A 16,861-nucleotide genomic window follows, 5' to 3' on the forward strand; every position below is an offset into this window, starting at 1 on the left:
GAGCTTGTCATACTTTTTCACGAATTTAAATTTCATATCGAGTTCGATTTTAAGAACGTATTCATGATTAATTTTTCATTAGCATGTCTCTCTTTCTTGTGTGTCACATATCGTCGTTTATATCGTGGATTAAAACATTTTTATAATCCTGTACAATGCGTACATGTATCGATAAATATTATCGGCATTAATAAAATTGAAAATTGCACTGATTCTGCCTGGCAACGTTCTTTTTTTTTAATTGTACCTATTAGCTCTTTTTCGATATTGAATTATTTGAATGGCACTTCTAGTTGCTGCAATTGCACTTTTTGATCAACACTTGTATAGTAATTTTAGTGTGTAACAAATTTTTAGGCTAAATCAGGCAATTTTTCTACAAGAGTATGAACCCTGTAAAACAAAAATGCCACAAAAAACGCAGAATTATTTTCGCTATTATTTAACAAACTTTCAGGAAATATTTGAGTGCTCGTCGCTAGTTTTACCAAATCGAAACTTAAAAGTTGTTTGAAATTACTTCATAATTATCATACGCTTCGACATGACAAATGACGCTAACTCTGACCTATGAACCTGCTTTCTGCAGCTGATGCTTAGCATGCGGTGCAACGATAGTATCTCGGACCGATGACTAGCTATGTGAAGGACAGACGAATATTTCATGCTAAACTTAAACCTCAATATGTTATCCACGGAACTTCTGCGGCCGATGGTCCGCCGCCTCAGTTTTGATTAAAGTTCCTGACGGGATCATTGCTGGCAGTGTTAGGTTGTGCGTGATGGCCATTGCTCCAGCTCGGTAATGGGAGTCGTAGATCGGACATGAGGAGAACATTTGGTCGGTCGCAATCACCACGGCTCATCACGATTGAGCGTCGGGAACGGCGATCTTATAGCGTCTTTGTAGCGTAGCGTTCGCTGTAAACCCATCGGTAAAATTGCTTGCGCGTTATCGGTGGCCGTTCAATGCTCGGTTTTCGATCACAATTTAATGATATACGATAAGATGCCACTCAGCATTCGATGATCGTTGGTCACACAATGTCTGATTATTCAGTGTACTGCCATCGCTGATGACCTTTATACTTCATCACGATCATAAATAAATATTTTAAAACTATTTGCTATTCTCAGCAAATTGACGTTCCATCATCAGGTTTTTAACTTTCATTTACGAGTGGCTTCAGCTGCTGCATCAGAAATGTTGCAACTAACACTTAATTTCTTTATTCTTTATTGGTAATTAGTCGTTTCGTGAAGTTAACCGAAACGTTTCTTTAAGAATTATGCAATTATGATTCCAGACGACATTCGTTTCGTCATATTGACATCGACTCAGAACTCCGCCGTGAAATGAGTCTCTAAAGTCTAAATGTTTCTCTTTCATGTGACTTATTGAGGCTGGAGAACGATGTTCCTATGGGCGTTAACACTTACGCTTTTGCCCTCGCCCATTTAGCCCGTAGTCCTAGTACATTTATGGCCCGTTATCATGCATACCTGTGTCTTCATTAGCAACAGGTCGATTAGGTTCATGTGCTTTCTTTGGTTCTCTCTTTCATCTCGAGAAAATCAAGTTCTTGCTGCAGAACCTTGACAATAACACTGTTAAGATCCTTAATGTTGCCTGTATTTCAGGTTGGAAGGCGAGGCCTCAAAAATTTGTTAGGTTAGCTATATGCTTTGTGTATTTTATAGACTGTATAGGAATGCCTCATAATACAACGTATCGCTGAGGGCAAAATTAAATTATTTTTTTTCCTTTCATTCCTGAGAATGCGGGAATTATCTTTCACAACATCCATTTGTATCAATCGAATACTCATTTTAATTTTTTAGTAATGCCGAAATGCATTTCGAAAATAAATGCAGTGGTCCATTACGTACTGTCATGTTCTTCATTTTAGTTAGCAAAGTTGATCATAAATTTGGGAAATTTTTCCTCCATACAATAATAAGTCTGTTACTTGTTCCCAATTGTTTGGGTTCAATTTTCTCATCGACAAATATAATTTATTTCAGTTTACTTAACGTTGTAATCAGTAACGAAAAACATAAAAAATGATGTGATTGCATTTTGCGTGTAAAATTGATCGTATGAATTTTATTATTTTTACGGTAAAGAACAAGATAGCTCGCAATTTAAAGAAACGGTGCGTAGCTTTTAAATAAAGACCAAGATAGATTTTCATTCTAATACACACGGTTTCAAAAGTAAACTTGTGTGGCGAGTGCCAGTCATACACTCCTTGCTAGGTTGCGGATCTAAGTTAATAGTAGGCTTTCCTGAAATGCTTTAACAGCGGAGATGGCTTGAAAGGCTTTATTAAATGAATGATTGGATAATCGTAAATGGAGCCTGTAGAAATGGATCGTATTTTCGATTATAATTAGTGTGGAATTAAAAATACGAAATAACCGCGGCACGAGAACTTTTTGCAATAATTACAATAGATTTACAAAGTGCACCTAATGAATAATATGAGCCTCCTGTCCGGTGCTTGCCTCGAAGAAAGTAAATTAAAAGGCTACGTAAATACTTGACATGAATAGCGTTGTTTTACTAATTGGAGAACGTTGTTTTGAGTTGTATCGCCAGATCAAAGGGAAAGTTATTATTTAATTCAAATTGACATATTCTTAATTAGCCACACAACAGTCTCAGCGATAAAAAAACGTAAAAGCAACCTGGAAATTTACTTCAGACGCCGCAATTTTTTCAATAAGAATTTTTAATGACATACATATACCGGTTACTGGTGCGTCAAATATTGTCTTGTTATAACAACAACAAGATTTAACAACAAGGTTTAAATTAGTTAACAATTCTTTCTCACTCATAACCAGTCTTGGATAATGTAGACTCTGTGTAGGTCGGCGGCCGACCGTCGGCCATCTATAGAACGCATCGGCCTTCTATATTTTTTAATAAAATTTCAGTGTTGACCTCCACATTGCGAGGTCGTTCGATAACATCGGCTAATGACCGTTGCCGATGTGATGGGGTGCGGCTGACGCTAAATACTTTCACTATTGAGAATCATGGCAGCGTTATGAGATGCCAAACCCTGGCCGGCCTTGTCCCTCCCATAGCAACATCCTTTAGAGGAATGGTCCAAGGCAGCACAAAGGAACGATGCTGTTGGTCAGCAGACGTTGGAAATATCACGCTAATAATCGACACAATTTAAACGGCAACACTGAAGGATAAAAGTTTCTTAGGATATCAACCATTGATTTTCACGAGAGAAGCAGTTGCTGGGGTGGAAATTTTTCAGACGTACCCTGTAAAATTATGACTTGAAGTGAAGCCCTGGGACGAACAGGTCAATTCTACCGATTAATTTTTATGCGTGATGTAATTAGAAATGATGGGCAAGTTGAAAAAATCTCGCCAAGAAATTGAATGAATTTGAACTGGGAGGTTGAAAGGCTGAAACAATCGAAGAATAGTGAGGAGGATTGCACCTTTGATGCTCCAGATGGAGCCTTGAAAACCGATTGAGTTAATTCATTAATAAAAAATCTATCATAGTTTCACACAGTTTTAAATATTTTTTTCTCGATCTACCTATTCCATTCATATATAACTTCTTACTTGAAAATTATGAATCCAATGAAAAAAAGCAATGCTGGAGAGTATTTACTAATTATAGCGAGATTTATCCATTGATTCTCCTTGTTAAAATTAAAAGACATGGTTTGATAATTTGTAATAAATAATCTCTTGTCGAATTAAAATCCCGTAACAATTCAAGTATATCGTTAAATGTACTTTTTATTCACCTACAAAAATTGTTATGACGTTTTCCCAAGTAGTTATTGAAATTAATTCGATTCTAATTATTAATTGGAAAATTGTCTCTGTTGCAGGCACGACCAGTCACCGCGTCTGGGCTAACGGAGGCTTGCCTCACAAAGCGGACGAAAAGTTCTCAACTTTATCAAGGTAAGTTGAGAAGTTCTACCTTTTGTATTTATATGCAAGTAAAAGAGACTTTATTTGAAAAGAGTCGATATAAAAATTTTGAATTATTTTATTTGTTTGTTTATGTTATCATCCACGAAATATGTTTTGTGGCCGTGCTTCCACAAAAGATCACGGTAATATAGTTCACGTTGTTAAATGCTGGAAGAATTGGCCAAATTCTGGAGTCATGTACACAATATTTTAAGAATTTTGCCTACCGCGTAGTTTAGATTGGATTAAAATCATTCGACAATTCACCTCCGCTGTAATTGATAGTTATATCAAGCAGGATTGCCCGACGTTGCCCAGGCTTGATAATTCCTACAATTTTAGAATCCCGATCCGTTAATAATAATGAAGTGTATTTTTTTTAATATAATAATGAGCGATTCAAACTTACATTTTACATAGGTATAACTCCCATTTTACTCCTATTTCAAAATATAGGAAAAACTATTTGCGTCTTTGATATTAAACTCATATATATGAAGATCAAAATCAAATGTCAATGTTATATCCAAACCTTATCTCTTTTCCCTCCATTAATTTCCTAATCTCCCATTTAGAATGAATATTTAGGTTCTGATACTATCCTGACACGATGAGTATCATGGATACGCCCCCCAACAGCAACTGAATATTTGTAGACCAGGCACACCGACACCACACAAACATACATAAACACACACACACACACACACAAAAAATTAGGCATATAAATAAATGTAAGATTAAAGACCAATGATTCATGAAGACTCATGAAAACCCGGAATTCTTGCCTTGTATTGCGTATAATTTTCAACTGAATTGCATAATCGCAATTCTTTTCATATCGTTCAAGATCTTTCTCGCACAATGATCTAATCGTGATTATTATGACCAAATCAATTATTAGGACTCCACTACTAGATTGTTAGATGATGAATAAATTAAAGTTAGTTAAGCTACAAGGACTTAGTTTTCTTGTACTACTTAATTAAAGGTCAGGGGCTGCACCTCTAAACCGCACGTATTCAATGATTACATCAGTACATCCTAAATATTGACGCTTTCTTCGCTTGCGTAGAAAATATTCACAGAAGACTTCCCTTTTAGCGCTTACTTAATCAAAAGACATTCGACAGCTAATAACATAACAGTGATGCTAAACACTAAACCATAACATAACGCTAAAGAGTAGGCCTGTGGCCTGTTGCCGAAACTTTAATAATAGTTGAGCCTGTCGCCGAATAACTTTAATAATAGCTATAATATTTAGGAAAATTTTGGTAAACAAAAAGGAGTTATATATTGTATATAAATATCTATTTTACATATATTTGACAGGTACAATTGTGTGTTTGAAGCTTGGCGCCACAAATATGTTTGGGCAATTCCATGAATGAATAAACGTGACGATACTGGGATATTATCACATTACACGGATCCGAAATTTCATTTTCTTTTTAGTGTGAGAGTAGGAAAAGATTGAAGGAAAGACAGGAATCTGATCTAAACTCGAACTGCAATTTTGTAATTGGTACATATCTGTTTAATTTTAGAAGAAATGATAATTTTGTCCCTATTAACACTAGAAAGTCAAATGATAGTTCTATGTAAAATTCGATTTTAAACGGTTATTTACTTAATCACCTCACATTTGCTTCAATATTATTAACGGAATAAGAGGATTTAAACTTACAGGTATTATCGGGCCAAATCAAGACTAGACCAGAAATTATTTAAAGTAATCATTTTGGGCTATTGAGGTGTGTAACTTCCTATTTACACCTATTTTATTGGAATATTACTGGGACTTTTAATATTTACGAGAAGTAACACCTTGGTCTAAAACCACAGAATTTTTTTCGTAAAGCTTTCTCTCTCAATTGAAGCAGAATAATTTATAAAAAATTCTGAAAGTTATCGCTATGTTGAATGTGGGTTAGAGCTTGTCATTCTAGAGATAAAGAGACTCTAATTTGTGATTATAAACGAAGGTCGGAGTATCGTAGTCATAAACCTTTGTTTTAGGCATCTCGAGCCTCACCTAGCTAGCTGCTAGCTTCGTTATATACCGTATATCTTCATTGATGATTATAATTTTGCGCAGCCACTCAACAAATTTTTCTCAGTGATTTTTCAAGATTCAGCGTATTTGTTTCATTGTTATGAATTCTTAGGTTCATCATTATATACATTCATTATTCAAATAAATTACATTGGAATTTTGAGAAAGTATTTTGAATTGATTTCTAGTCATTAAGTTTCATAATACTGAACAAATACAGATAGTTAAATGCATTTGACATTAGTTTTGAGTTCTATTACGCTCGTTCTAAGAAGTCTAAAAATCGATCACACTCGCAAGTGATGAATTCCATTCAGTCTCAATCTCAAATGACGGATCAGTCATCGGAGCTCATCACATTCATCATTGGCAACAATATGATTCGAGTTTTTTCTGCATTAATTTTGCACGTGTGGAGCGACCTGTGATGTGTATTTTTCAAATTGAAAAACTCCCGATGATTTTCTAGTGACAAATTTTCTTTCATTTCTGAACACAATAAGCGAGCAGAGTTGGTCGGTGATTGAAAAGAATTGGAAACCGAGATTGAATGTTTTTTCTCATCAGAGGTCGTATGTTCTCATAAATAATAATTGAATGATATTCCAAAGGGCGGAAAATTCGTGCGCATGAGATAAATTTGTTTTTGAGGCCGATTACTTTGCAGGGGATTGTAAAAGAAAATATTGATTATGAAAGAAATGTACCCTCGTTTGAAAACTAATCGCTCTTATCAGAACTTCAGACGCAACTTGACAATCAAAAAATTGTACGTTGCTAAATCATTCTGAGGTTTATTTGCATCTAGTCATAGTATTATAGTTCGAGAAGCTGGAAAAATGGAAGTTCTATCAAAAAGAATAGCAGTTATGTTCTCCCTCTTGATTGCATTCTTGAAAAATGAATGAAAATCGTCAGAATACGTATTATCCACGTATAATATTCTGTTATTTTTATTACATAGTTTTATTGATTTTCAACTTTCATCATACAACTAGCCTTAACTCATACGCGCTCTATTGATAGATACTACATGATTTGTTTAGAATATTTTTCTTGAAGATGGTTTTATTTTCGCAGGCTAAAAAATTGCTCCGCGTCGTAAAAGATGCGAACAGTTAATTGCTGTTACATTTTATGTTATCCTAGCATGATTATTTCAGTGACGTACGGTCGCGGAACTGCAGTGGCTTTTAATAATTTATTGGTCATTTAGTTAACACATAAGGTTACATTTAATAATTTATTGGTCGTTTTTTTATTTTTAGTTTACACATAAGTTTACACTTCCCATGTCTTATTTTCCTACTTCTAATCATGATATATAAAACACGGCACATAAAAACCTTATAATAAAAGTAAATAAAAAATGTAAAAGTACAAGCACGTATAATGTTTGGGTTATCCTTCCGGGTTTCCTTTAAGCTGAAGTGCCGCCCTCATTCGGAAATGGTACTTTCCATCAAAGTTACCGAAATGGGCCGAGGATTAGAAAAAATGCAGATGGTTTAGTAATATCAAGAAATTAGTGCGGAACGGTAGGATTTACGCCCAATGATCCCAGTTTTGTCGGCGCCCCAGGCGACATTCTAGCTAAGCCTATATGTGACTAAGAATTTAAAAGCAAATACATTTTTCAAATGATCATATGGTGAATTTACTACCCGTTTTCTTTGCTTCTAAATACTTCGTGAACTTGCGATTTAAGCAGACTATTGATATAAGCCTATATGTTGTCACGAAGCCTATATATTCGCAAACCTATTTTTTTATCCACCTTGGATTCAACACTACTCGTCTTCGATCTTGCTTCATATTATATAAGCGAAGGCTTCAACCTGAGCTTTCAAATATTTTTTAGGTGTCCTACTTTCATAATTTATAATATTATAATGCTATTTGCTATTGTATTTATAGCCTTTAAGAATGCAAATAAAGAAACGAATTTCCGTAGCTCTCAAATACCATTGGATGATTATGCGGCTATGAAAATGTCCACGAGATTCATATCCCTCTACTGAATTGACTACTCTAAAAGACACTGAAATGTAATGATACTTTTCCCGTTTTGAGACTTTTAATTGTTTAAAAACTTTTCCAATATAGTGTCATTCACGTGTTTTCTTTGTTTAATTTGATATTAAATGGCATGCCGTCTATAATTTCGTGAACATCTGACAAGAAAGACTCTTTACGCAATTATATTAATTTCTCTTCAATGACACACATCACTTGGAGCCGAATTGCACTAGTATTTCAAGACATTCATGGCACGACTATGTTGGAGAATTCAATTAAGATTCTGATGGATGCCGTCTCGCTTGTTAAGAAATTCTGTGTCTTAAAGTCTGCATTATGTCATTAATGTTTAAAAAGATGAGAGTTTGTCAAAATGAGTGTTCTTTCTCTGCTCAAAATGTTTTAAGAACAGGTAATGAATAACTATTCATTACCCGAAAGCGACATTCAGAAAACTATTCATTATTCAGAAAAGCGACAAATGATAACCCATCACAGGGAGAAAAATTGTAAAGTTTAAAATTGATATGGATTGCTTTTAAGGACCACGTTTAATTCGAGTTAATGCACATATCGCATGTGCCGATAGCAGTTACATTGCATGTTACTTGCATTAAATATTGTGGATTATTGTTTCTTTAACTATTGTTCATATTGCATTCATATTATTGACCTTCCAAAATACTTGACTGAACAATCGCCGCTATTGAATAATGGTCATTTTCTTTCAGCGGTGTTCTCAAAATGTTTCTAAAATCCCGCAATTTGATTCTGCCTCCTCTAGATATCATTTCTGCGATAGAGTTCCTTAGATATTAGTTGGCATATCGTCAAAACTGCTGGCGTGCTCGCTAAGCTGCTTTGGACAATTTGATAAAGTTCGACAGTTCTTTTAGATTCAATTTGTGTGATGCTTGGCCAGCGGCGCTTCCTTTATTGGTCTGCACTCGCAGGCCTCTTGTGCGAGGCGAGTCCTTAGTCTTTTTTTTTTTTTTGAAGCCAACGTTTGAGATTCGTGGCATTAAAGCGCAGCGATAGCATCGCTTCGATGATGCGAATTCAATAGGTCTGTATTAAAATTTGTATTTTTCAATCATTCGACTGGTTAATGACGCTTTTGAAATTTTTGATCTGGTATATAGTTATTGTACTTTTTCCCTGTCGGATCGTCAGTTTTTTTGAATGATCATGCATTTTCATTCATTTTTGTTTCGAGAATAGCATTTTTCAGACGATTTCTGAACAAAAAAGAAAAAATCAACGTTTCAACCACTATATATGCTTCACTGAATCTTAGCCGGCTTACTGGGCTTGTGCAAAAATGCTTTGATTGATGCTATTTTTGAAACTTATTACTTGAAATGCAGTTAATTTATCAAAATATTTTTTATTTTGGATAGTGATAGATTGTGAGCGAATGAGTTTAGTGGCTGTTTCATGTAGAAATTCTCTTATTTTGCACAGAGCCTCCAGTCCAGTTTTTTCCAACGAGATCCGTGCTTTCAGCACGTATTTTATTTCCCGGCCGTAAATACTTCACGTTAACCGTTCCACGTTATACTTAACGCTAAACGTTCGCTCTCGCAAGAGCTTCTATCGGCTCGCAATAAAATTAATTTAAATTGGAGGCGTACGCAAAGTTTAGTTTTGCTGACCCATGCCACAGGCAGCCGTCTTACTTCAAGTGCTGCTTCCAACTTAGACGAACTTTCTTCGGACTTTGAACCTGAGTTCGAATTTGAAGTTTATCCGGGTTTGCCAATCTTGCTCATGGAGGATTCAGTCCAAGTCTGTAATGGTGAATGTTCACATCAATGGTTCATGGGTTTAATGACTGAACTTATCGAAATTTAAAACCTTTTCTTACATTTTAGAACACTTAAGACATTTTATTGTGTATTGGGTTTTGTACTCGAACTGTGTATACCCGAAGCATATATGTCCCGCTTATTCCTAATATCTTAGCCTAATATTCTAATATCGACACAAGGTTTCTTGGAAAACCTGCTGGAAATTGTTAAATAATTCACCAGATTTGCAAAAGTTTGTTGATTCAGCAGGTTAGTTTAGCCTGCGGCCTGAAAAATTACTGAGCATTCCTCTCGGTATTGAATCAACGTTCGGGCTAAATCTTGTGCAAACTTTTAACGGGGACTTCAATAATCAAATTGAAGGACCTCATAACTCGGCAATTTTCTTAAAAGATGCGCCATTGTGCGGAAGTGCCGGCAGCTTCTAGAAAGTCGGTCTTCTCGATTTAGTTGCTGACTTTAGAAACTTTTGCAGAAATCGAAACTACTATTGCTTCCGCGAGTATTGTTTTTTCCGTTAAATTTTTTCTTCTATCCCGAAATTTAATTGTGTCTACACAATATCTCATTTCGTCTCAATGGCCTATGCACGGAAATGTAAAAAAAAATTCTTTATTGTTGGCCAGCACAATGTTTAACGCTGCATATCCCTTTTAGAACACAAACCTTTAGACAACCATACAACGAATTGGAAAACAGTAAAGTCATTGCCGTGAATTCAGTGGACTTTCTAGAGTACAGAGAAGTACGTATAGCAGCCTGGCTTTTGTTCTGACACAAGATATGCTTAAAAAACAATTTGAAAGTTTGCAATTTTTTTAATTAATGGTTAAATTAACTTTATTTATATTTTCCCATCAGCAGTTATGAACATTTTATGCGCAAGAATTATAGTTTTAGTAAACAATTCGAATGGAGCGATAAGCATTTAAATTGAGGATTGGCTTAATGATGGAATGATTCTCTAAGGAAACGCCGTATCGATGACGACATAAAATGCGCAATAATGTGCAATACTAGCAGTATCGTACAGAAGCAATCTTAATGTTCAGCAGTAACTAAATCTTTCAGGAAGCGATGTTCATCAGCACAGGTGACTTTAAAGAAGCTATCATTAGCAGCACTAGCAGCAGCAATCATCAGCAGCACTTCCCTTAGAGAAGCAAACACCAGCAGCACTTCCCTCAAAGAAGCAATCATGTGCAGCACTTCCCTTACAGAAGCAATCAGCAGCACTACCCTCAGAGAAGCAATCCTAATCATGAGCAACAGTAGCACGGCTCAGCATCCCAATCATGCTTGCCCTAGAAAGCGCCCTCGGATTTAATTTCAGATAGACTCGTTCCATTTCCAGTTTTTTATTGGAAACTCCCCATTTAATACGAGCACATTGTAGCTAACGCTCCCTGGAGTCACAGATAAATTAATCTTTCTTGATGTTTCAAAATATGTTTCATCAGTATGATTTAACTTCTGCTAAGCCGAAACATTTCCTGTTCTGTTCACATTTTGCATCATTACAGCTCGGCGTGAAATTTCATTTTGAAAAATGAATAGGTCAAATTGTCAAAATAGTTACCCCACTTATACTTTCTTACCCAGAGCAGGAACTTGGTACTGATGTGTATTTTTTAACTGGTAAAACTGAGTCAGAATGACCCACACAAACACAAAAATACATAGATGATTGGACAATATTTCACTCATTTCATGAGTGATATCTTGATTGATTATGAAGTCGTCTGAATTAGTTTCAGTGGACTCACCCTCGACTCGTCACATTTATACCTGCAATAATTTTTTTAGCTTGCATCTTCCCCAATGTTGTTGCCATACTATAAAATATTAATCCACTGAGAACTTTGCGGTTAGTGAAGATTTCTTCACATGCATAAACAACAGTTTCAATGAAGGTTCAGATACCTCATAAGTTACGCAGTTTTCTTTCGTTTCATATTGCAGCGGCTAATTTCGCGCAGACATAATAAGACTATTCCTTATGTCACCACGAGTTCATCAAACAGATAAATGAGACAAGAACATCATTTTATAGCTCAGACCGGAGACGTTAAATTAATTTTAGGCCTTTCGTTGCGCCACTTGAAGCCTGTTTGAGAGGCAAAGAAGCGACTATTTCGGCACCAAATGACTTTTAAAGTCCCCTTAAGTCTACCGGCGGAGCTTAGAGGGGGCGAAGCGCCTGCCACACGCAATTCAATTTGACTTGCCGCTTCCGACGAAATTTCCCTTTTATCCGCATGTGTAATTTGGCCTGACCATGCAGCGGTGGACGACGAAGCATTGGCCTCGCTTAAATTTAATACGGAGGTGTAACTCTACTTGATTAAAGACACGGAGTTATTTGCAAAAATGAATACAGAAGACGTGGTATTCTTGGGGATGTTCGAGAAGCTTGCCATAACATCAACAATGAGAGTAAATGATTGCTCTAATTTGGTACAAATGAGTGCCTTATTATAAAAATATATTAAGATTATCTCTCTGAATTGCGGTATATGGGATGAATTAAGCATTTTTTATTAAGACCGCTTTGAAACAATGTGTTTTATATTTAAATGCGGGCTTCGTTTTGTTATAAATATTGTGTGGCATGCTCATATATTATTCTTGTTAGCAATATTGTGCTGCGATCTCGTATGAAGTGACATAACAGACGTAAATTTTAATAGAGAGCATTTCATATATCACAAACCTCGGACCAAAATGAAGTGCGGGATTTTTCGATGCAAATTTTTTTTTTCATGTACAGAACAAAGTCGGTAGATGATTACTCAAATGTTCACTCCGTGCTGATTCAAAACTTGATGATGAGTCCACGTGACATGCCTTCGAAAGACTGTCCTGGCAGTTCACAGGTCGCTGCTAATGAGTCCAGCCTTTGTCGCCTGACTAATCTCATTACATAACTTTCATTTACACTTCGTTCGAGTTGCCCCCAAATTAAATCGGTCATGGTCGAGAAAATTTTTCGCTTTGATTTGCGCTACCCGAATTTCGAATTTAGGCGACCAGACGCTTCCATTAAAGCAAACTATGGTCGCAAATTTTTTTCTTTAGTCGCCAGCAATTTACAAACTCAAAAAGGGGCCACCATTACGCCGTGGCGATTGTAGCGGCTGCCTCCAACACTGAATCATTTTTTTTCAAATAAAATTTGAATGCTGCCGGTTTAAGGTTCTGTTGTGCCCTAAAACAATGAAGCCTGGGTATTGAGTTGACTTTTGAATCGAAAAAAATTCATAATATTGTTAGTATATGTCAGTACACTCACTACTACTCATTTGATCATTCCTAATGATTTAGAACGTAGAGAGAAGTTAAGTAATTAATCATAACATATAATAAGTCATTATATACTAAAAATGTTTTTACACGAGGTGTAGATCGTCAAGATATATTTGTATATGCTTCATTTTGATGAAAAGTTTTACCGCGCAAAATCATCACCCCCTCAGAACATGGAAATTTAACACCATGGTCTGAATGCCGCTATTTTCTCTCATTTTGAACTTAACAACATGTGTGACAACAAATTTAAAGTAATGAAAGTGCCCAGAATTTATTATAAACTCCCTCCGTATGACAAGCCTGAAGTGTGCATTATTAATTGCTTTCATGCAATTTAATATCCACATTTGTGCACTGACTCCTCACGCTGGGCGCCCGAAATTGGGGGCCGCGCAGTCGAGAGCTGCGAGGTGTAGTACTGTGAAAGACTTGCATTTGGCGCTGCTCGTTATTTGTTTAGAAGTCACCATCGTCTGTTCCTTGTTTATGAGCTTGCCTTTATTATATTTTTGTATAATAGATCTTTTTCAGGCTGTATTAATGGAGAATAATTGGAGGGATGCGAAGGTGCCACAGTGCATATTGCAAGTCGCATGAGTGTTTCGATTCCGAAACCTTAAAATCTTTCTATATCATCTGATGACATTTTTCTACAATGAAATTATGTACCTAAAATGCCCGTTTCGAATTATGAAAAAAATAAGATTTTGAGATGTTGCATCATGCATTCGGTCTACAACGATTTAAACTTCGCCAATATTAAATTACTGTTCACAACCGAATCATTGTTCGGAGGCCTAGCAATCAATTGACACTATAACAAAAGAGTTAATTAATTGTCTCGTTTCTTTGTATTGTTTCTTGGTTGCGACTCTTTAAGAAAATGATAATCTACCCGTGCATGACCAGCATTTGATCGATGTATGGACAGAATCAGTTACCAAAGCTGGGATTTATATTTTGTAAATTTTGAAAGGCTGCACGAATGGCGTGTGGACTGTGATGGAGGCGCTGAGACGAGGCATGTGGAGTGTGATAAAAGCTTATATTTATAAATCTCACAACCTTCATAGAATATTTTCTCTTCTTTAATAGAAATAATTGCAGTGACCTGAAAACAACGAAAAAAAGCCGTCGGGCACAAATAGAGCCCTGCTGTGGTTATAATCTTGGGGCTCGATTAGTTCGCCGTCTGCTGGTTATATATATAATTGCGCTCGTTGCCGCAATTCACACCTTTTAATTGGATTTTGTTGACGCATCGCAGGAATTATGGTGCTAAACCTCATTGCGGTTATTAACTGGAGTCTGGAATTACGAGTTTTATTGCATGTAAGCCAATTAGAGCAATCGTATACTCAGTAGTATAGATGTATCAAATGTAAATCCTATATTCATGCACAGCCTATATATGAGCCATGTGTGACTTTATTGAGCTCGCTCAGGACACATAGTCATGGGGAAAAGAAAACCAAACTGCCGATATGTGATTGCGATATAATTGTTATGAATTGCTCTTTCTTCATCAGTGCCACGCAGTCCTCTATGCTATTAATCATTTACCACTTGCTAATGCCTCCGGAATCCGAACGTGTATTCTTCCTAAATTGTTGCTCCCGCTGTGCTTAATCATAAACATTTAATGAATATTTCAGAATTTTCAGCACGGAGCAGACTAATCCTGAGTATGCACCCGCGAGAGGTTCTTTTCCAAGTAAAGGTCGGCATACTGGAACGGCTTGGATTTTGATGAAACATAGTACAAAAATAATGATTGATGTGGAAGTTTTCAAATGCTAGATGATGCGTTCATGTACAAAGGCAGTGAAAAGACTGATATTTTCAAACTAGCTGAAGTGCTTGGTGATTTTACTGTAACAAATTTTTACTCCGGAGAAGGCGGCAGGTTTCCAACATTTACAGTGAGTGAATCCTTGACTGGAGTGGAGAGTAAATATGCAATCATTTGGCAGGGTGCATAGTATAATCAGCTTCTTTGGCCACATCGCGCATCAGCGAGACAGGAGTCAGCTGTCCATGGTATGGCGTCTAAAAGCTAAGGACAGGCCGTTCACGGCTCTACACAGATTTGTAAAGGAACTTTTTCATTTTCTCGTTTACTTTCATTTTTTCGTTTACTTTAATTTTCTCGTTTATGGAAAAAATGCACTATTGTGCTCGCCATGTCCGTCCGTCCGTCTGTCTGTCCGTCTGTTTGTCTGTCTGTCCGTCCGTGACTTCACGTTTTCGTCGAGGAGAAAATGCGCGCTCTCTCACTCACTGCAGTGAGTACTGAGTTATATTTTTTTCAATACTTATCTCCTGTAGTTAACATATTTTACATGATACAAGTAGTGAGGGCGCAACATCATCTAAATTTTAAACGTTCAAATTTTGTGTTGTTTGGCATTATTGATTCCTGATAATTTTTACTTTAGTCGGTAATTGTTCAATAAAATTGAAATGTAATTTTTCAATCTTATTGTTGGCGCAATAGCGGGAGGGCCGGGAGGCGTGAAAATTCCTTTTTGGTAACAATTGTTGGAAACCTTGTAGTGAATGAAAAAAAAAAATCGAGAGCCACGGGCCTGATGAAATAATCCTAATTCGGGCTGGATTTTGCGGCAGAATTTCCAAGCAATATTCCCGTTCTTGATTTAACTAATGCGTTGGCGCGTAACCCCAAACTGTGAACGGAAATATTTTTGTAATACAAACCTAGGCAAGTGACCGAAATCTCAACCCATGGGTTCTTCGGCTAAAAGATATTGCTTTGTATGGTTCTTAAAAGGTTTTTTCTCTCTGTGACGCTTGATCTTGTTTAATTTTAAGCTTCTTTGTGACACGCCTCGATTATTCTGTCCAGAATTTTCCCTCGTGGCTAGAGATTTTTCGTCCGTGCGTAAGTTGCTTCATGGATGCTTGAACTAAAAGTAATTTTGTGAGATAAGTACAGCGTTACTAACGAAATTCAGAGACCAACTTCCCCATTATTTTGTATAAACTAATCCAGGATACATAGAAAAAATGCACTTTGTATCACAGTGAGTTTTTCCAAATGGATCAAGTCTGCGCGCACATGTCTTGGTTGATTGCACATAATTAGCCTTTAGTTTTTGAAAAGTCATGACTTCTCAGAAAAAAAACGCTGGTAATAATGAATTTATTTATAATTAGTGTTTTGTTGTGTTGGTATAAAATGCATGTGGTACTCAATTAGAGCCGGCCAAGCATCTTCGCTCCGAATGTCACCAATACTTCGGATTGAAATCCTAGGCAATTAACGCAATTTATATTGCCTAGGCAATATTGATTAATAAGGCTAATATAATTATAAGCCTTATTAATTAGCAATTGATGAGGCTAATATATGAGGGGCCGTGATTCCTAAATGTTTATTACTGATTCCTATGAGTTTTAATTATGATTATAAAGGTTTTTATTAGGGCTTCCTTTGAACTTTTAAAATGGTTTCTATGAAGTTGCTTTAATTATGACTCCTATGATTTTTCTTAGTAATTCATGCTTCAAGTTAACAGATGAAAATCTTATCCTATTTACTCAGTTATATTTGTACCTGAATTATCAGGTTCATTATTTGGTCAACAAACATTTCTTCAAAAAGAATGAACTATTGAATAATTATACTCGTTTGCCTGCACGTAATCACGTTATTATTCTTCGATGAGAAACAAGTGC

General features: G+C 36.1%; 1 protein-coding gene across 2 annotated transcripts in view; it reads left to right on the forward strand.

The window, feature by feature from the left end:
* LOC108666628 (calpain-9) overlaps nucleotides 1-16,861 on the forward strand; it is a 123,452-nt gene that overhangs the window by 75,420 nt on the left and 31,171 nt on the right. For both annotated transcript variants that reach the window (XM_047880987.1, XM_018153541.2), the window contains exon 2: nucleotides 3,877-3,952. In XM_047880987.1, the coding sequence (XP_047736943.1) occupies nucleotides 3,877-3,952 (76 nt within the window). The remainder of the gene's footprint in view (nucleotides 1-3,876; nucleotides 3,953-16,861) is intronic.

Source organism: Hyalella azteca, unplaced genomic scaffold (assembly GCF_000764305.2).
Source record: "Hyalella azteca isolate HAZT.00-mixed unplaced genomic scaffold, Hazt_2.0.2 contig6751, whole genome shotgun sequence".
NCBI classification, from domain to species: domain Eukaryota; kingdom Metazoa; phylum Arthropoda; class Malacostraca; order Amphipoda; family Hyalellidae; genus Hyalella; species Hyalella azteca.